This window comes from Xiphophorus hellerii, chromosome 17 (assembly GCF_003331165.1).
Source record: "Xiphophorus hellerii strain 12219 chromosome 17, Xiphophorus_hellerii-4.1, whole genome shotgun sequence".
NCBI classification, from domain to species: Eukaryota; Metazoa; Chordata; class Actinopteri; order Cyprinodontiformes; family Poeciliidae; genus Xiphophorus; species Xiphophorus hellerii.
Genome location: NC_045688.1, coordinates 7,053,621 through 7,076,232, shown reverse-complemented (window position 1 = coordinate 7,076,232; position 22,612 = coordinate 7,053,621). Strand labels below are relative to the sequence as shown.

The window sequence follows — 22,612 nt, the reverse complement described above, 5'->3', positions numbered from 1 at the left end:
GAGCAGTGCGGTTGGTTCGCCGGAGAGACAGGGAGGAGGTGAGCGGACTGGGAGAGCTTTTTGTGGCTGCAGACGGAGTTTCATCTCCAGTCTGTTCCCAGCAGAAGCTCCGGAGGAAACGGGACAAAGAGGGAGTTTAAATTTTTATTCTTTTTTTTCTTTTTTGATCCGGCTTTTACTCTTCACTTCGGGCGTGCTAAGGGGGATTTGTTTCAGGATCAAACACCGGGAGTACATCACGCAGCTGTGGATGTGAATCAGCTGAGGTTGCAGGGCACCAGGGGAGCCGTGCTCTGCAGCATCAATAGCACCCACTTCCACGCAGCGAGAGGGAATCCTTCCTTAGATGCTTCCCCGCGGCAGACGCTGAGGAGTGGAGGGATTTTATGGAAGATTTGTTGGATTTTCTTTGTTTTATTAATCGCCCGTTGCAAACTTGAGAGTCCGGGATGGGGAAGGAGCAGGAGCTGCTGGAAGCCGCCCGCACTGGGAATGTCGCCTTGGTGGAGAAATTGTTGAGTGGGAAAAAGGGAATACTGGGGTCAGGATCCGGCTCCATCCCTATCCCCAACCTCTTGAGGTAAGCAGCCTCCTTCAGGTGGAGCTCTGCAGTGTCCTGGGAGTCCCAGGGGCACTGCAGGGGATTCCTGGAGGTTTCCCTTTCTGCAAATCTAGGCTATTTTTTAATCTTATATTTTAGCTCACAAGTGCACTACTGTTATCACTTACTATTACAACTGTAGAACAGACGGCACATCATGCATCAACGTTAGTTGCTGCAGGAGCTTTATGTTTATAGCATGAAGCTGAATACAGACGTGTTCACACCCTTTAATACGTCTCAGATTTAGTCAGGTTACCACCACAAAACCAAAAATGAATCTTATTGGGAAAAGTTTTGGCACGCATTTGCTTTCAGGCCCCGTTTACTCCGATATCCCTAAATAAAATAATAAAGTTTTCCCTCCGTCTGGGTGAAATTTCTCTTGAGAAGCAACCAAGAGGTCAGTGGTGGCTCTGGAGGAGCTACAGAGAGCCACAGCTCAGGTGGGAGAATATGTTGCCATGACAACTGTTAGCAACGCAATGCAAAAAATCTGGCATTTCTGCAGACTTGGCAAGAAGAAAGCCGTTTGGTGTCCTGTTTTTAAGTTTTTCTAAAGTGGTGTAGGAATAAAAAGTCCAAATTTAATGTAGGGGTAGGAATTTATCATGAGAATGTTATTAATATAATGATATTTTTTACGTCACAATAAACTCAACTTACTGTTAAAAAACAGATTAAAATTTTATTTCTTATATTCACTGTTTTGTCCATGAGATCATCAATAAATATCAGTAAATATGGTTAAATGACTGCTCTATATGAAGTTTAGTGATATAAATCACATTTCCTTTTGGCATTTATGTTTAGGGTGCTATGAATTCTGTCATGCTTTTATTTAAAACAGAAGTAATGCATAGTTTTTATCGTTATTTTTATCATTATCACAGTAGTACTACAAAATATTTTGATAAAATTCTAAGTCTATATCATCCACCCCTTTGTTAACCCTTTGACCGATATGCAAAACACTATTTGTTGGTCAAAATTAAGCATCATAATGCAGGGTTTATTGGAATAGTTTGGAATGTTGTTAGAATGGCCTAATCAAAGTCCAAAATTGTACATTACTTTGAGCTGCCACATCAAATCCCATTAAAATTCACTCTAGTTTGTGGTTTTAACATGACAAAATGTGTATGAATATGTCTGTGAGTCACTAAGACTAGTAGAGAATCTGAGTGAAATGAAAAATATTGGATTGCTTGTCATTTCCTGTTCTCTCCTGGCGCCAGGTGTGCTTTCACTGTTAGGTGGGGAAACCTCTGCACAGCAAGAACAAAAGAACAGACAGCAGCTACCTTGAGATTCAGGGCTGTGACAGCTTCTATAGTGCAGGGACACACTTTGATGCTCAGATGATGGAAGCATTTGTAACTTTGAATTCAGTCTTTCACACATTTCTCCATGCAGCAGGCGGCTTATACTCCAATGGCGCGCGGATGTAAGTTTGCCATCGCTACGTTGATCATTTTGTGTGTTTGGAAAGAACCGAGTCTTTTTGCATGAAACCTGGCGAGCTGAGTGTAGGAGTTGACGGAAGCTTTTAACAATAATCGAAACGCTTGCAGCATCACTTCTATTTTTGTTCCGAAGAAAGAGGATGTCCAGTTATGAGGAAATGCAGTTTGACTGTAGGGCCTGCAGGTTCCACCTTTTGCTACTGCGAATTTTTACGTCAAATTTCCCATGAGCCAAAAAAAACTTTAACTTGAAGTGCGGTTTTGATTTTTTTCCTCCTGGTCTCTGTGTTCATGCTGACGCTGACCCAGGTGATAATCAGATCAAAGTTAGGGAGGAGTACCGCCTCAGGCGCTACCCCTCCTCCACTGTGTTTCTTGACTTCCTGCTGGGGAAAAGAAGTTTGGTGTAACTTCTTTGGAAGCTATTTGGAGGTGAATGTTGAAATGTCCTCAAATTCAGCAGCACTGAAGCATAAATTAGCACTTAGGGCTGTTTAGGGGTAGTTCTTGTTTATAACTTCTAATAGGAAGTTGCAGATATTCTCTGTGGGCTGTCAGTTCATGAGAAGTATATTTTGTGTGTAGTCTTTACGTGCATTCATGAGTCTGTTCCCTTTTTTCTGCAGGGTTAATAAAAATTAATGTTTGGCCTGTGGTAATGCAATGCTGCTACCTCCATATTGTCACTTTCCTAAAATCATTTTTTAATTTTTGTTAAATATCTAATGTTTTCATACCTTGTCGTACGGCACTACACTATCTGATGATTTTCGTCAGCAGAGAGATCCTTTCTCTTTCCCATATTGCTTGAAACCTGTGGCCTGCTTAATAATGTGGAACATCCTTCTTAAATAAATTTCCTTTAATTGAGCTCACCAGACAAACTAATCAACCCAGCTCTCTGAAATTAATTATAGTGATTAGGCCTGTCACGATAGCAAATTTTGCTGAGCGATTAATTGTCTCAAAAAATTATTGCGATAAACGATAATATTGTCTGAAGACCTTTTTACACTGATTTAATGGAAATGACGTAATAATGCATGTGATTTCCTGCCAAAGATAGATACACTTTATTTTCAAAAGAATATTTAACACTGGAGCTGATAAACTAAATAAACAAAACAACCAAAAACAAAATGGATTCTCAGTCTCCATTAACAAAAAATGTACTTGATAAAAACTAAACAACATAAAGCTAAAATGGAAATAAATACTGCATTCAACCAAAAGAGTGCAGATTATGAAGTTGTTGCTCTTCAGTAATAATTAGATTTAAATAGAGAAGATGGGCACATCAACTACCTGATGCAATAGTTCACACTACATGACTTTTTGCTTCTATTTTTCCCCATACAACAATCTTAGACCTTTGGTCTTCCTAAGATTGTGTGGTGTGTTACGGTAGATCCTCGTTGCCGCTCCGATCTAAATCAGGGTTTTTCCCCGACTGGGATCTTAAAACAGCCTGTTGAATGTGACAGGCAGCCAATCAGAAAGAGTGGATTCTCCTCCGTGTTTTCTGAGGGGAAATTACGTCGGGGAATCCCAAACAGCTGACACAGCGCAACCTGAAGTCCAGCCGACGTGGAAACAACATTAATGTTTATTCAACATGCAAAGAATATAGAGATGACAAGAGGAGGAGTTGGAGCGAAATTGCTACCGCAGTTGATAAACCCGGTAACTTTTCAGCTGTTCTTCGTTAACGTGACGTAAATAGGTTATAATGATTTTCATTCAGTCAGGACTTTACCTGACACTAGCCACATGCATTGCAGGTAGATTGTAGTAATGCATTGATTAATACCTGGTTTTAAAATTAGTTCACTGGACTTGTAGCCATTATTTTGTGCCCATTGTTGGACACCACACAGGACCGAACCCGATCGAACTGTTATACCTAGGATTCCTGTCGGCTAATGTGTGGTCTGTCAGGTTTTGAAAATGGGCCGACAATCGGCCGCCAGCTCTAAGATCGTGTCGTGTGCGCTGGACTTTACACTAAGGAAATGAGGAAGGGAGGATCAGTGGAGAGCACCGGAGTTGAGCCTTTTTTCATTCGGTGTCATTAAAAGAAAGAGAAAAAGGTCGGAAGAGACGATAATGCCGATAATTGAAATGACGTCGATAGTTTTAATTTATCGTACGATTAATCGATTTCTCGTTTATCGCGACAGGCCTAATAGTGATTCAAAGAGCCCTGGCACACAATACCGTCTATAAATTTAATAGCACAACAAAATATTTAATCTTTATGACACTTAAATCCAATTTGCATAATAATTTGGAACACGGTGTATATCTCATGTAACTGTTTATCACGTTAACGAGCTTATTCATGTGGGATTTTAATTTATGTAATGGAAACATTGCAATTGTGAAATTGTGGGAGGTTTTTTTGACATTAGCAGAATATAGACAAAAATTGACACATTTTTTATTAGGAACTCGGCTTATGATGTTTTAAATGTAAAAGTTTCAAAAGCCAAAAAGAACCAGAGTCTTACTGCGTCCAACTGGTAGGAAACCCATTTGAAGACCCAAAACTAACTGGAGGGACTAGAAAACCCGTCTAGTTTTCTAGTGCTTTGGGATCCCCCACAACGAGTGGCTTAACATGGCTCCCTTTTTACCTGTCACACCTATGGTGAGTAAGTCCTGGATTTAGCAGCAAGCTAATAGATGGAAGGATGAAAAGAAAGAAGATTGGAAACCATGGAGGTTTACGCCCACAGCCAACTGTCACTATTGTTACTGTTGGGACGGTTGCTGATTGATGTGTAGCTTCGAGCAACTTCATTTCTTTATAAAAAATGGTTTCTAAATGACGTCCTTTCTGTCGGGTCTCATTCTTTTAATAAATAATAAAGATACAGTTGGTGCCTACAGATCATTTAGCTATACTCAACTATTGTGTACCACTGAGCTACAAAATACCCTCAATATTTGTTTATTTTTTATGAATTATGGATGTAAATAATGAGAAGGGGGCCCAAATGTCAATTGTAATATATTTTAGGAGTATTATAATTTTAAACCCAGTTTTCATTGATTCTGAGTCACTGTGAGACCAATAAACTGACCCCTGAATAACCCAAGATAACCCTTGTTGGTGGTTAAATGGAAATTATTTATAATCATTTTGTTAAAAAATACAAAAATTCAAGTTTAGTAAACAAGTAAAAATTTTAACAGGTTAACATGAAGAGTTCATACAAGTATGGGAAGAGATCAATTCCAATAAAACTCTAAAATTAATATGTTAATCAACGTATCTTACAAATAATAAAAGTATATATAATCAAATATACCATGCCATAATTTTGCCTTGCTTATTTGATTAACATGCTCTTAACAACACAAAGACTTGCTGTGAATAACCAACTTAAAACCATGAAGTAAATAAAAAGCTTTAACAGCACAACTACTAATGTACTTAAAAAAGTCAGATTCTTTCTAAGCTGTTGATCAGCAGCTGAATTTGCTTCATCGCTGCTATAAATTCCTCTTAATGTGACCACAACACTGATGTGTCATTAAGTCCGAATGTTTGTCGTAAAATGTTTCAGTAAAACCTCGACATGTTTAGCTGGTGATTCATAGAAAACTCTGCATGTTTCTCCAGAAATGTATTCCAAATAACTTTCCTGATCTTCTTTATGAGCTTCATGGCATATTAGTAACCGTGGAGACGGCAGTTTCATGCACAAGTAGACATTGGTAATTTTCTGAGCCTTGTCAGACATCTTTTGGCCTTCAACACAGACTGTTGTTATGGTGATCATTATGTGGTTACTTTTAGTGCCACTGAATAAAACTACTAAAGACTTTTAGTGATTTAGACTGATGTGAGATTTGTTTTGCTACTTTACCACTAATTTTAGTGTTGTATATTAGTTAGTATTATGTGGTGATATGGCTGGAAAACAATATAAACATTCCATATCAGTCGATAACAATAACTATACATTTTTTGTTTTTAAGTACTGCCAAACATGACCTTTCCTCTACTACTACTCAACAGGGTGTTGCTAGGCAACCAAAAGCGAGGGAGTGACTGGGTTGTTGCTAGGCAACCAAAGAATGAGTGAGTTAGTTGATTCCGCCAAACTTGCTTAGCTAGCTGTGAGAGATTGAGCGGATAAAAGTATTGTTTCTGCCAGAATCCCCCAGAATGCCTTGCGGTTATGGATAAATTCAGTGAAATTATTGAATATTCTATTGATATTGATCACCTGCCTGTCGCAATATGTATTATTATTGATTTATTATCTCGTCATAGTATGATGGTGTGTGGTAATATTTTTGCTTAAACCTGACACTACCCATTGTTGCTTTACAGTTATTTGCATGCATACATAGTTTATTGACACAAACTCAAAGATTGAAGGCAATGTTTAGGATGTAGTAGTAAGAATGTGTAAAAGATCACATTTTACACAGAGTCAAAATACTGGCTTATGATGTATGCCTCCAGAACATTGGGTAGATAACTCGCACACAATACTGCTCATGTGATTACTATGACACCCCTGCTATCAGAGCGCTCCCTTCGGTGGGTCATCAGAAAGGTCGTAGCAGAGGAGTGTGTGTGTTGGGTAATGTTTTAGGAATGATCTGTGGAAATAAATGCATAGTTTTCCATCCTTATGCACCCAAGCCAACGACAGCATTCCTAAGTCATAAGGTTCACCGTTTTCCTGAAAGAATCGCCCTCAATGGACCGGACCAAAGGCACTCTGCGTGTAAAATCAAACATATGCGTATTAGGTAACGGGATGTGGGGAAGACGATCCTCGGCTGCAGATTTGTGGTGTGGGGCACAGTGGAAAATCAATACTGGATGATCTCACTCCAGTTTAATGGCTTTTTTTGTGTGTGTCTGTGTAAATGAAGTCTACTGTAAATGGCAAGTGTCTCTTTGTTTGGGATGGAAAACTAAATCATAAAACACTCATCTGTTGGATGGATTTAGGGGAGTATTTAATTATATTATAAATACTTAATAATTGCACTTTCTCCTGAATATCTAAGTAACTCACTTAGAAAATGGCAAACGTGTCATTTAAATTAAATGCCTGTTCACTGCACTTTTCTATAAATTCACTTTACTTATGAACACCATGCTAGTTGTTAAAGGGAAGTTATTATGTAAAATTGACATTTTGAGCTTTTTTATCATGTTTATAGTGTAATTCCCTCATCTAATAGATACCTGGAATATTACTTGATTCTTTCATGGATGTTTGAGAAATCCTTGGCAACCAAACGGCTGCACTCAAAACGTATCACCTACTTCCACTTTGCTCCTCCAGACTAGTGGCAGCAGCAATTACCAAAACACCTGGTGTAATTGTGCTTCTGTTGAACTCATCATACAAACTATTTCTCAGTCCAACACTCTAAAGATTATTTTGTAAATGCAGTAATGGAGGAGCTGAAAAGGAGTGTCAGAAAGAGCAGGACCTTCTTAAAGAGATAGAGGCCCAATTTCAAGGCATTAACTTGCAAAGTCATATTTCTTTTAAATCATATTTGGTATATGTATATAGCATTTTTGTGGTATAAAATGTCACCATGTGCCTGGAAAAATATACTGCCCCTTTAATAAATGCAAAACAGATCGTTCAAAGTTGGAGTAAAATAATAATGGTACAATAAAACGAGCTACTGGCTTTCCCCTGCGTTAGTAGTGGCATAAAGAGGAAATCTAAACCTGTTTATGGATTGGTTTTGACCAGCCGACAGCTGATCTGCTTATTCAGGTCAGTAGCGGCGCTGACACCAATCCGATAGGTCGGCCCAGTGGTTCTCTGAATCAGCTAAAGGAACAAATTCACTGAAAAGCAACAGTTGTTGAAGAGAATGATGGCTTGTTGACACAAATAGATTTCATTTTAATTTGCTGTATATGAAAACTGATTGCATTAGAGGAAAGGGGATTTGGTGACTGTTTTAGTATAATGAGGATAAATGTGTGTGTTGTACATCATGTACTAGTGAAACGGATTCCCTATTGGACAGATGGTGTGTGATCCCTCCCCGCTCTCGGTTACGTTCAGGGGAAACCCGTCTTATTCTGGTGTTTGCCTCCCTGTAAACAAACAGCCTCTAAGTGGAAGATGGCGACTCCTGGAGGGAACGAACACGTTCACCCACTCCTGAGTGGTGGATGCTCCGTTTTAATTGCCATCCCCACAAACCCCCTCTTGAGTGTTTAATATTTGATTTCTGCCTGTACTTTGTCACAGTAGGGAGTCTAGAGGTGTGCTTTTTAGTGTGGTCCACTAAGGATGAGGTTTTCCAAACCAGAGTTTATTTTCCTTGCCACAGTACTTAAGATCCGATCCAAAGGGAAATGCGATGACCAAAAAACCCGCGTCTGGCAGGTTTTTCTCTGTGTGTCTTTGGGAGCCGGAGCGTGTGACATAACCACTGGCTTTGCGTAACCGCAGCGAGTATCCACGGCTGTGAGTGTTGTGGGAGGGGAGCGGTGAGGAGTGAAAGCTGACGGGGGAATCTAGGAGCCACATGTGGTGCTGGGAATCCAAAATAGGTCAGAGGTTAACTCAGGGAAAAGCAGTGCATATGAAGAGGCGATTTAAAGGGGACACAAACATCCTGAGAGTGGATATTTAACATAGTTTTTAACAATGTAGAAAAACTGAAGGATTAAAGGGTGTTTTCACACTTTATAGTCTGGTAGATTCAGTTTGATTGGGGACCAAAAGTGCAGTGTTTGTTACATTTTCAGCTGCTGCAGTTTGCTTTCACACTGCGTTGTGCCAAACAGTCCAAACTAATTGAAAAAGCTGTTCCCCTCCTCACCTGTGGTGGCGCTGCAAAAAATAACCACTGATGAAAACGACACAAAAACATTTGAAGAAGACATGAGCTCCACTTTCTTCTTCAGAAAATGTAAACAAAACTAGAGTGGCGTTAGATTTTAACGGTTGTAGGACATCTACAACAACAACCATGAGCCATTTATCCCGCTAGGATTAGACTTGCCCCATTCTTTTGGTTCTATCTACCCAGAATACCTTGCACCATAGTCCACTTCCTGCTTTTGGAGCGGTATTTCTTGTCCGCTTCCATCCACATATTCACTTCAACTGAACCATGACCAAGTTTGTAGGCGGACCAGAGTTAGGTTACGTGTTCATACCTCCCCAAGCAAACCAGACTTTCAACACAAACGAACTAGAGTTGAATTAAAGTGGACTAAATGGGGCAGGTGTGAAGAACTGGACCCTGCAACATGACAATGACCCAAACAAACCTGAGAATCTATCAAGGGGTGACTAAGAATGAAGATATGGAAAGTCCTGTTCTTTAATGCACCTTTTTGTTTTGAGTTTAATAAAAAATAACATAAATGGAAAAGGATGTCCCAGTAGAGCTGCAGTGTTTAGGAAACTTTAGTTCATAATCCTGTACTGAACTCTGGCTGTCAGAAAACCCAGAATGTCTGAAACTGGACTGGTTGAAATGAGTTGAAGATGTGAAAGAATATGATTTTCCATGCATGTGATTAAATTAAAACTCCTGGATCCTGCCAAGAAACCAAGCTGTGCACTCCTTTAGCCTGAGTCTCTTTTTGTTCCTCCCTTGTTTGGTCTTTTTTTTCCATTTGAAGATGAAGCCTTTTTCAGTCTCTGTCCATCTGCTCCCCTAAATTCCCCTTTAATTTCACTTCAGTTTCCTCTCCATCACTCATTTCTCTCACCAATCCCTTCCTAAGCCTCCCCACTGCCACGTTTTTTCTGTTTTTTCCTCCCACTGCAGCCCGCCCTCTCCCATCTTATCACTCACCCCCCCCCCCCCCCCCCCGTCTCACCGCTTACACTGCACTACATCTGTTGTCGTCATGCCAGAGCATCTTTTACCCATCATGCCTCTGGGTTTAACATAGGCATCGGTTGACAGCAGAAAACAAGAATCCAGGGAATCTGTATCTATGACTGTAAGAGAGTCATTGGGGATTATATTTGTTTTATAAAATCTGAGGTTCGTTTGTTTGGATGATGTGTATTTGTTGCACCAATTTCTAAATAAAATCAGTTGATTAGTTTTAAATACTTGGTAGTTTATTCCATTTACTCTTCCATTTATGAATGAAATCAGCTTGTAAGATGTTTTTATAATCTATCACACATTAAGTGCTAATTAAATGTTACGTATCAGCCTTAGACAGTTCCTACAGTTTTGAAAGATCTGAGATAGAATTGTATTAATTCCCAAATGTAGAAAAAATACTTTTAGAATGGGGAAAATTGTCTTCATAATTTATTTTGTATTGTTTTCTGGACAGCTTTAGATGCATTTTTATTTCACCAATCTATGTTTGGTGTTAGAAATCCAGTCTAGACTTGATAAAAGTGTGTTATAGAAGATAACTTTAGACGAATCATTGTTTTATTTTAGTTTAGATCTGTTCTGTTTGTGTAACATTTATGTAGAAAGCAGAAAATACTGTATATTTTGCTGCAACATAAAATCAATATATTCAGTTCCAAACTTTGGAAATGGGCCGGAAAATAACCTGGAGCTTTTCACTTTAGAGACAGAAAACTTTGTCTCCTTTTCTTGTTTTGAAGAAAATGAGAACAAAAATTTGAAAAAGTACATTTAGTGTTCAGATAATTATAGTTTTTAGTAAGAAGAATGTGTAGCTGTTTACACATTACTGACATTATAACACTGTTGCATACTTACAAGATGTTAGCGTGATTAACGCTAGTCCTGTAACTACCCGGTATTATCACTGCTTCTTTGTAAGTTAGAGGAATTATTGCTGTTTTTTTTTTTTTTTTGTATCTTGATCTGACGACTTTCTCTTCAACACATTTGGCAAACGTGTTCGGGTCGGGTCTGTTAAGAACCAAACATGTTGATGCAGAGTGGAGGAGACGTGTAGGCGGGGGGATGGAGGTGTGACGCCCCGTCTGCCACGATAATCTGCAAGTCGGCGACCCCACGTACCGCGGCGAGCGTTGTGGAGCCACATTCCACTCGGCTCGCCGCTCTCTGATGGATGGCAGCTTTTAATGAAGCTCTGCTTTTGCAGCAGATAAGGAGCAGAAGCAGCGGAGAATGGGGCTACAAGTGCTCATGTCATTATGTGGTCAGGGGAAGGCTTTCGCTGGAGGCCGGTTACGCTTCCAAGTGTGTGTTTTAGTCGTTTGGATAACTTTTAATGTCCCATTATTTTATTTTTAATTGAAACTTACCAACTCTGTGGGTTTTTTTTGTACTGATTTTTAAAAAATCTACATTTCACCACACTTTCTCCTGTCATTTAGATCATAAAACTCGACCACTAAAACATTTTTGTGGCGATAGACCTGCAGGTCCACTTTCAGCATTGATTTATTTTATAAAGACTTTAGTTTTGACTAATGTACTTGTTTTTTCTTGTCTAACTGCAGTAAAGCTGTAAGTGTAAAGCACATTTAGGTTGTTTACAGGTTTTACCGACTACTTATAGTCATGTAAATTTTGCTGGGGTGTTTTTTTTGTTTTTTTTTATTCCTCCTGATCACCAAAGCTTTTAGCTTTTTGTCTTGATATAAGCTTTTCATATCTGTTTATCAATAATTCTGATCAACAGCCAAAAAATTCTCTGGGTTTTTTTCAAGTGAATTAGAACTTTTTTGCACCACTGAATCCAAAAATCACTTTGGTTTCTGAGCTATGGATGTAACATGAGCATCAAACTTTTTTTCTCTCTCCTTAAAACCTTTTTGGGCGAGACATATTAACATTAATGAACTGATAATGTCTCAAAAATGTCATCAATTTAGTCCGAAAATCGTATTTCTCTAAATCAAATTACGGTAGAATAAAAATCTGACCTGATTAAGAAAAATGGATGTTATTTTTGGATTCAGTGAGTTCTAATTCACTTGAAAAAACTGACAACTTCCAAAATATATTTTTTGTAACCCAGTGTAATTATTGATTAGACGTTTATGTTTGTGATGGTAGGACAGAAAATTCTTTTCCTGTTTTTTTTTTAATGGTTACTATGGAGACTGGAGACTTTCTTGGCTTTGGAGATTTTGTGGGGATATAAACTTGAATTCCTCATCCAGTCTCGTCTGTCACAGTTTTATTCTTTTTTTATTCTGGGAGTTAAACTATATTATAAATCGGTGCACCCCTAATTTTAGGTGCCATCCAATAACGTTCGTCTTTTAATGATTATTATATTTAAATCAATACAGGATGAGATTTTCATGTCTTTTATTAACACATCTCCTTTAGATCTTAGTGACTTAGATCAGACATTTGGTGCATTAAATTATGGAAAAGAAGCATTGTAGTGTGAAAAGTGTTGGTCGTCTTAGAATAGTTATGGGCCTAATTATGTTATTTTTATACTGCAGGCAGATGGGAAGAGTTTTACAGAGATCAGCTTTAAAAAGTCCAGTTTAATTGTTTGAACAGTGTTTATTCAGGAAATTGAATAAACAATATGCAATTGTAACAACAACAAGAAGCTTTGTGAAAAGCAGGTGCATGATGTTTCACAATATTGCTACATTTCAAAAAAATGTGGTAAATATAATATATCAAGTGAAGACTATCAATAATTATGTCAAGCCAAAATGATCTATGGCAGAAGCCCACAAGTCTGTAAACAAATCTAGTTTCAAATGAAGTTTTGCAATACTTTTTCCCATCAATTAGACATTTTTAAATCTTCTTGGCATTGAAGAAATTTTATTATGTTTATAAATCTAATTTGGAGTATTTTAGCTTTCTTTTTTTTCTAATCCACCCAATGGCATCAAACCCAAGATATAATACGTAGGCTTGCGTGGCAAATTAAAGTTGAACATTGTTTGAGTTTCTCCTTGAATCCAGTTTAATTGGACAAATTGCTTCTGTTTCTTTGCACTGATTAATGGGATTGCATGGATTTCATATCCACATTTGAAGATAAAAGACAAAACTAACAAAGCAGGTTAAGATTTAAAATCTAAATGTTGAAACCTAGTATTAGCCTTGCCACATTGTGTTCAGGTATTATTGTTCTGTTGTATGAGACATTCAGGTTTGGAGTTGGACAGTGGTAACTTCATTAATCTTGTTCCTGGTGTCGCATTAGAGATATAATCTGCTTCTGTTCCTGTAGATGAAAGGCGCTTCTTCTTACAGCTCGTCCTGTTTGTTGTCACTCCCAATTAGCTGCTAGCAGCAAGAGGTGGAAGCATTACGAATATGCACAGACAGACTGTGTACAGTTGCAGTAAAACACATGCAACTCTATTTAAGAACTGCGGGATTTGAACTATATTGCTGTATATTCCACATCTTTGGTCCTCAGGCTCTGCTGACATGGAGTCTTCCTGCTCCTCTGCCAATCACATCCGATTAACTGAGTGACTCTGCGCCTCCGGGGCCGGGCCGTCACGGAGCGACTCCATGGAAATGTAAAACACAAAGTCAGACTTTATGTAAACACCCTGCTGGTGTGCGGATGCATGCAGGTGTTTTTTATGCGTTTTTTGTCCCCAGACGTGTTTACAACTGTTTATATGCGTGATTGAGTTGAGCAACCAGCGAGTGAGTTATGATCAACTGGCAGATTCCCAGTGGACGCACATTTCCCAGCAGGCCTCACTGGTGTCAATACATCACATGTTGTTATGTCAGGTTCATGCATGCATGGAAAAGCACTCTATTCATTATATTTATGCTACAGGCTAGTCGATGTAGCACATAAATGATGTAATGTAATTAAATAGTCCCAGCTGTTGTGGCCTTCCTTCAGTTTTGATTAAATATACAAAACTTCCTTTATTTTTTATTGATTTTTAACACTCAGAATAAGTAACTAAGTAAGTAGAGATGCATCAGTTGCTTGGCTCCTAAAAAGAATCTGAATTTTATATCTATTTTCGTCCAACCTGCCAAAAGGAGTCTCATTATTCTATCTTTTTTCCGTGTTCCATGAATGCACCATATAGTAATCGTACCCATCATTTTCCCACATTTTATTTTACCGATTATTTTAGTAATTTATTAATCTATTGATAATTCTGGCAATTAATCAGACAAAAAAATACCACTGAATACAATTTTTTAAATTTTATTTACTTAAGCTGTCCTATGAAAATATTAGAAATAATAAACAAATAATTCAATTCCTTTTTTAAATAAGAAACATTTTATTGCCTAAAAAGCAATACCATATCATTCCTTTAGTAAATCTGAACCAGTTGAAGCTAAAACTATACCTATCGCTTTACTCGAGGAGATTTGGCTAAAACATACTTATAAACAACGTTATAATGTTGTTTATAATTAATGTTTTAGAGCATGTTTATTTGACTTAGCCATGAGATTCATCTCGGTTGTATTTAAATTAACCTATCTGAATATTATTTTTAAGATTTTATTGAAGATTTTATTGAAAGTTGGTGCCATTTTTAGAGAAAATCTTAGTCTTTTTGTAACCATTTTTTAAAAATATGAAGACCAATTTGCATAATTGCTTAATCCAGCTGACCAGCAGTGTGGAGCTTCTTACGGTTAGTGACTAAAGCTGCTTAACATGATGATCTAAACAGTTCTGCCCACATGGTGATCCATCATCAGTGCACTCTGTCTTCCTGATAATGAGCCTCAGTAACTGGACTCTTTCATAAAGTCCTTCTTGTCATAACCTCATTCTTCATTTGTGGGCCAGTGGGAGCTGCGCCGTGATGAACGGCTCTTTAAACAGAAAGGCATCAAATATTCAGCTGCCCCTGAACTCCAGTAGTAAAAATTGAGATTATATTGTTGGTGGTGATGAACTCATTTCCAAATTCAGAATTCACTCATTCTCTTCTCTACAAACGCAGAGAACGAGGAAGCAGCTGGCTGTCGAATTCTCCTTCAAATTGTTTTATTCATGATGAAGATAGAGATTCCTGAGATGGGAATGGATGGCAAATTGGAAGCAAAAAAAACTTCCTTTTCGTGGCTATGAAAAGTATTCACCCCCTTGGATATTTAACCCTTTTGTGGGCGTTTTTTGACCTGGTACTCTGGTAGACTTGGTTTGATTTGGGACCAGAATTGCAACATTTGTTACATTTTCAGCTGGTACAGTTCGCTTTCCCACTGCACTGAGTCAAATGATCCAAAGCCTGTTCCTTCAGTAAGAAACACTGAAGGAAACGACAGGAAAACCTCAGAAGAAGACATGAGCACAACTTCCTTTTTTGGAAAATGTAAACAAAAATGGAGTATTGTGAGATTTTAACAGTTGTAGGATTTCGCTTTTTTATTTTGCAAAAAAACTACAAGCCATTTCTCCTCCTAGCACTAGATTTGCACATTATTTTCATTGCATTTACCCAGAATGCACTATGGTATAGTACACTTCCTGCCTTTGGAGCTGTTTGCATCCACATATGCATTCAGAGTTCACTTAAAACAAACCAATGTCAAGGTCTTAAGGCGCACCGCTGCTCACACAGATCAGAGTTTGACTGTGCATTTCCTACTCCCCCCAAATAAGTCAGAATTGGATTAAAACAGACTAAACATAACATTACTGCACTCTAGAAATAATGTGACTTTTTTTTTTTTGACAAAAAAAGACACAAAAAAAACGTACTTAGCCCCAAGTTCCAACGATCTGCATATCAGTGTATAAGAAGTGTGTGTGTTTGTATTGTAGGTTAATGTGTCTGTTGTGTAAGGCGCTTTGAGTAAATGAAAAGAATTACATCACATTAGTTATTCTTATGGTTTGAACGCAGCTGTTTAGTCCTGGATAAAAACAGCAGATATGTCTTTTTCTTAGAACTAGATTGAGGTTTTAATATCCAGTCATGGTTTTCTCCTTTGAGTTTCCTCTTCTCTCTGGGAGGAACTGGGAGACAACTGGAAGTATCTGCTGACTCAGCATTCCTACATCTCTAACCTGTGAAATCAACTGACTTCGGCCAACACATCATCCGCTGTGTGTGGATTATTTTTTGTCGTCTTTGTGAGTGGGTTTCTTGTCTTTTTTTTTTTCACTGTCTGCTGTCTTGTTTTCCAGTATTTTGGGGGAGTGAACTCTCTCTCTTTCTCTCTGTGCCTCTTTGTCTGTTTCTGGCTGTGTGTGTTTGTGTGTGTGACTCTTTCTCTCTGGCATCTCCACAAAATGTTTTTTAGCTTCTCCCCTGTGTCTCCACCCCTTCTCCCCCTCATTTTTGTCTCTTCTTTTTTTTTTTTGTTCAAGTGGATGAGTAAATGAATCTCGGTCTTGCACTGCTGTGTAACCTGCTAATCAGGCCATTCACTGATTACACGCTTCATGCTAATCATGAATGCGTGTGTCTGTGTACAGCGACTTTTTTCTTTATTAATTTTTTTTTTCTAAAGCTTCTTTGCTGTTCTGGCTGCTCATTGTTCCAAAAATAATGCTGAACGTGACACACCTAATGTGAAAAATGGTTTGTACACCGATTCCCTGCTGCGTTCTTTGTTACCTGCATGGCTGCATGTGGGGTTTTACGCATCTGTATGTGCAAGAGGAGATAAAAGAGCGAGGGAGAAAATGAGGATGCGAGTGGAGTGCAGAGCGTAGAGGGGGAACCAATTATCGTGCAGATAACAGAGAGGCTATGGATTTTCTACCCGGCTTCTTCTGCAGCTCTTTTCATTCGGCTGCTGTCACTCTGCCTGCGTCTACCTCTCCGTCCTTGTAGCATATTTAAATTGTAATGTATTGACTGGCAGAAAATCCCCAGGTATAGATTCTGTAATGTGTTGTCTTGTGTTTTCATTCAGGTTGTGTGTGCGAATTTTATTTACCACCGTAGATGGTGGGTTGAAACGTGTCAGACACAGAGCGACGTTTCGTCAATATGCCCCCTGCCTTTTTCTGTGTGTCATTGTGATGGACAGTCACATTGTCTGATCTGCATCGTCATGCTGCCCTTCTTCAAACTTCAGCGTTTCCGCGATATTTTCCAGAATTGGCTCTTTACAACTGGTCGCTTATTCTAAATAGAGGTGATTCTTCCATGGAATATATCACAGGGTTAAACAGTCCCTCTAGGTTGTTGCAGTCATTGTTTTTGCGACTTTTGCAGCCTAAAATTCCTGATTTTTCAAAAAAGTTGCAGTCAAAGTTGCAAACTTTATTTTTGCCATAACACGACCTTATAAAATAAGAAAGATTTTTGCACATAGCCTTACCAAAAACTTTTTTTTTTTGACATAGTCAATATTTAATGGAAAAAAATCATATGTTCAAGTACCTTCTAGAAACAGACCTTTAATACAAATACAATCATTCACAAAGTCATAAAGAGTTGTGAAAGTGCAAAAGAAGAATTCCACATTAAAGTTAAAGTTAACATGAATTTAGGGCTGGACAATAAATCAGTAAGAGTTAGCTCTAACTAGCTAGAGAGATAGCTCACTAGTTAGCTCATGACATTGTTTAAATTACCGTTTTCAAATCATTTGCATAAATTCTAATAGTTTCAATGAAATTATGTCTTTTTTTCTTACAATGAGTTTTTGTTTTTGCATGTTTGCAGCCCTAATCCTGATTCAGTTCTAACCAACTTGGTTTTCTATCAGTGCTTTAAATTTACAGCAGCAGCGTATCAGACACAAATCAGTTACACATTTTGTTCTTTGGAAAAATTGGAAAATCTTTTCACAGATGCATAACTGTCAGTTGTGAATCAGTGTGAGGAAGATATTCTATGAATATATTACAAATCATTTTCTTTCTGCAGCTGTCCATAATTATTCATGTGTTTTGCTTCTTCATTATGTTCTTTCCAACTGCTCCGATTACACTATAGTATGGAGTAGTCGCGTTGATTTCAGGGATGAAAATACATTAAAGGATGGAGCAACTGTCAGATATATTTAATCCAATTTTTGTTTTTTATCCAGAATTATTCATGAATTCTCCTGTTCTGCTTTTACTTCTTTTGTTGATTATAACTGATTTGTAGAAGCAATCCAAGATGAGGAATACTTTAATTAATCACTGTATGCTGAAGGGGCACATGTTGGTGTATTTTATATAAAGGAAATAAGAACTTAACAGATAAAAAGTGACTCTAAAATACACAATATGGCTGGATTTTATTCTATTTTGCATCCACGCAGCTAAATTTATACAGAAATAAAAACAACCAGGGACCCAGGAGGGTTAATTCTTCAACTTTATGCAGCAAAGTACTTTTAAAGAGTTTTCTCCTGTTGATTCGCTGTGTTTGGTGTTTGGTTTGTATATCCCAAGAACTTGGAGAGGAATTCTGTTTTTTACACGAATAAGAGTTTGTTTGTGTCTTTGTTGAGAGGCCTTAGGAAGAGATGTGTTTGGTTTTGCTTTTTAAAAAATCTTAACGTGCTCTGTGTGAACTCCAGACGGTCCCCAGTGTCTGACTGGGCTGCAAATAGCCATGGGAAAAATCAGAGAGGAACACACTCTCACAAAGACACAAAGATGCTATTTGGATGTTTTTCATTCAGTATTCAGAGATCTGGTCTCTCTGTCCTCATCCTCACAAAGCAGGTCTTTCCTCGTCAGTCTTTAGGAATAATTAAGTGGCCCCACTTTCACTTTGGCTGAGGTTTTGATGGAAGTTATAAAAAAGACTGTTTTCTGGTTCATTTGTACATGTGTAATGGTGACTTTTTGTTGTAAATTGTTCACATTTTTAGGGTGAATTAAACATTACTGTAATGAGACGGATAATAAACACTGTTGAACATTTTATTTTAAACATATGTCGGCTCCAGCTAATGACTGAAGTATTGACAATCAGAACGTAGAATAACAAAGTTCCTGTAATCAACTTTAAACCATTTTATCAGCTCAGTACCTGCCTGCCAATTACAGTATTGTTTAACACACTGGAAACTTAAACAGCTTGTCTGCTCCGTCTTCAAATACTCCTTTCATGTACCAATTAGAAAAGTATGCAGGAAAGAGTGGGAGGTAATGAGAGCTCAGAGTTTGACATTTTGCCAAGCGGTAGATTAAAAATCTCAAATATTTGTAGATATCAGCTGTAGATTAATTGCTGGCACATTTATTTTAGAAGAATTATTCAGTAGTTATGATAAAAGAAGCAGATATCGCTCCTTATACAGCAAGTTATGACTGTTCTTAATCCAGTGGCCTTTTCAGGTTTGTTATATGTAACAATAAAGGCTTCATCAGTCTTATAAAACGACAGCAAGCTTTCAGAAATAGGTCACTTTAATAAGCGTGCTCCCTGTAGCTCACTGTTTCAATGTCACAGTGACAATTTATAAGGAATAAGTTCATGCAGGTTGTGTAAGACACGCCTCAGTGAGGAGAGCTGTCAAAACCGGCAATTTAAAAGTATAATTCGGATACACAGTGGAGACAGTCACAAGATTTAAAAATATAACACTTTAGTATATTATTATCAGGGTTTCCCCAGTGTATTATAAGTCTGGTGGGCCACCAGGCTTTACTTGTTCCGCCACCAGGCTTAGCATTAATCATTTATTTAATTTTATTTTTAATGTTTGCATTTTTTAAGACTTTATAATTGGTGTTCAGATATTAAGCTTCCAATCTTCCAATAACACATAATTATTAAGCAATATTTTCAATTTCCTGTCAACTTTAAACATATTTTAACTCTAAAACGTGACGGGCCGCTGGATGAATGACTGCTGAGTGCCCAAGCACTGGGCTTAGCATGTTTTCTAGGGGAAACCTTCAACAGGTATAAATTTCCGCCTCTACATATTTAAAGCAAACATAGACAGACTCCACAAAAGGCAGTCTCCACGCAGATTATTTGTGGCTTTGTGCACAAATGCTTGCACATTTTTCATATTTTCTTAAATTTAAAAAGTTGTATCATTTTCAGTTTGCAAGGAACTCCACTTGTCTAATTCTGATTGCTTAATTAGTCCAAGTTTGCTGTTTAGAGCTCATCTAAATTCTCTGAACCATGTTGTTTGGATAAATATTGCCCCCGTTAATCAATAATTGCACTGATGAGCAATGTGCCTGTTTGTATTATTATCACAGGATTATTCTCTCTAGAAGAGTTCTTTATCACCCAAAGGTGTCTCTTCTCAGGGTTTTTCTTACTTTTACTGTTGTATTTTGTAGGAAATGCGATCCGTTTCTCTTTGTCTGGTTTCACACGTCTATTATTGACTCAAGGTGAGAAGATATGAGTTGAATATTTAGTTTCAGTCGGCTTAAAGAACAATGAAGGCGATTATGGAAAGATGTCAGTCATTCACTTCTAAGTTAGTTTCTGCTGCAGATCGTTGTTTCGCCGCCGTCGCAGACATTCAGACGGTGGATGACATCCCAGCCATTTTCACAAATGAATCGAGCTTCTCACAAATGATCTATCACTCCTTTGCTCCGTCTCCCTCCCTCCCCTCCCACTGGCATTCTTCATACCACGGCGGCATTTTTTCCTTGCAGCACACGAGGTCACACACCCACAAACGCGCACATTGCGACTGTCATGAGCCACCTCCTCTCAGCGGGAGCAGTCGGCCTGGATCTCGGCGCTCTGCCTCCTGAGGCGTCTCCCTGTGCCAGGGAGCATCTGACCGTCTGTTGCTGTCATGGAAATAGTTTGTCGGGGACAGAAGTGGGCGCCAGCAGGTGTCAGCAGGTGGGTCTCGCCTGATCGCACGCTTGCAGCAGATCTGCTCATGTGTGTGGTTTCCTCTGACCAGCAGCCCAAGGCACCAGTTGACCCTTTAACTGAGCTATTCTTGCCATATTACGAAATAGAAACTAATCTTAAAGAGGACATATTGTGCAAAACTCACATTTTGCATTTTTTTAATACTTCCCCTTTAGTTTCAGCTGCTTCTAAAAACAGCCCAAGCTGCACTTAAAAAAACAAACAAACGAAAAAACACCCTACTTTATGGCAGTAAATATTTATAGGTGTCTGGAAAATTTGTTGTTTCAAAACTTTTGGATGTTACGTCACAAATCAGCAGGCACTACCCGTCACCTAGCAACCCTGGCTAAGGTCAGTCCGTCACCTAGCAACCCCAGTGGAGCTCCAGCACTACAGGAGACTCTTGTACAACTTCTGTTTTTCAAATACGTTCGATTGTATAATTGGGCATCTGTCTGCAGCCATTTTCATGTGTGAGTGTAAATGTTGAGTTAGCAGAATCTTATTTGGATTTAAAGTGACAGGACGCTCTTAAAAACAGCTTATTCTGAAAGCAGCTCAAAATAGGCAGAACTGATCAGACTAAAATCTTATCATCTAAGAGAGTGTGTACAAAAAAATTGTAGTGAACATGTTTTATGTAGCCCATAGATCCTAATCTGTTCAAGGAAGCTGAAAAGTAGACATTAGAGTCTAACATCACGTGGGAAGTAATTTGTATTCATTTGTATTCACTTCCATTTTTATTATTATTATTATTATTATTATTATTATTATTATTATTACTATTTTTCACTTATTTCACTTTATTATTTTTCACAATAACAGAATGGGAATTATTCCAAAAACTGTTAAAAGCACAGTGGCTGGAAAACAACTAGGTGCAGCCAGTTAGCACCTGGTAATCATGATGATGATGATGATGATGATGATGAGGAGGAGGAGGAATAATGACTCCATTATAAGAAAATCAGTGGATTCTTGACTTAAACAGAACATCAATGACTTAAATAGCTTTGCAGTTTAATGGTGGAAACAATTAAGTGGAAAAATACCAACATGAAATGACTCACCAAGCTCTATTTTTATCTCGGTCATTTTTGGATAAGTTTCCATGTCTAGTAATACTTTACAGAACTCAGAAACCTTTTAACAACAATAAATTAAAGTAAGAGAATGATTCTATGTAGGACTTAAAAGGTCCACAGTTTAAATATTTTAAATTTCAAAATCAAAGAAGGTAGCAGCAAACACTCAGCCGTCATATTTGATAAACAATGGTAAAAACAACAAAATGCAGAAGAGAAAGTCAGGAATACTTTCTCTTGTAAAGAAATTTAATGCTCTCCTTTTCTGGGTCTGTGTAGCAAAGACATACAGTTAAACACAGTAACTCTGTACCAAAAATACCTTCAATGGGAAATAAAACAACTTTAAAAGCAGCAATAACTCTGTTAATGGGCCTTCTGCAGGAATAAAAATACAGGGAGAGAACAACTAAACAGTGAAAGTCAGCCTCATAAAATGATCTGTTTCTAATTACCTACCAGAAGTTGATATTTATGTGTTTTGAAGCAGCTGATGTTGAATCTCTAACATGAAGGTCACAGGTTTCTAACCAACCCTGGTTTTAAAATCCAATATGGCTGCCTTATTCAAAACAATTAGCCTATGGCACTGGTTTAAAGACCTAAAACTGGAACTGGTTTAATTTCTCTCATGCTTTCCCATTTTATAGCTCAGTTTAAATGGAATTTGAGAGAAACTCAACACACAACCAGTTGAAAAGCAAAAATATTGAATGTTTTCTCCAAATTATATGTCTAGACATAAAAGGTTTTTGACAGTATTTTAGTTACAAAATTATAAAAGTAAATGTTGGT

The 22,612-nt window shown here is 37.9% G+C and overlaps 1 protein-coding gene across 1 annotated transcript in view; it reads left to right on the top strand.

Moving 5' to 3' along the window:
- The window catches only part of anks1b (ankyrin repeat and sterile alpha motif domain containing 1B), a 148,447-nt gene continuing 125,835 nt past the window's right edge, over positions 1-22,612 (top strand). The window contains exon 1 of the mRNA XM_032590158.1: positions 1-580. Coding sequence (XP_032446049.1) covers positions 450-580 — 131 coding nt within the window. The 5' untranslated portion in view covers positions 1-449. The remainder of the gene's footprint in view (positions 581-22,612) is intronic.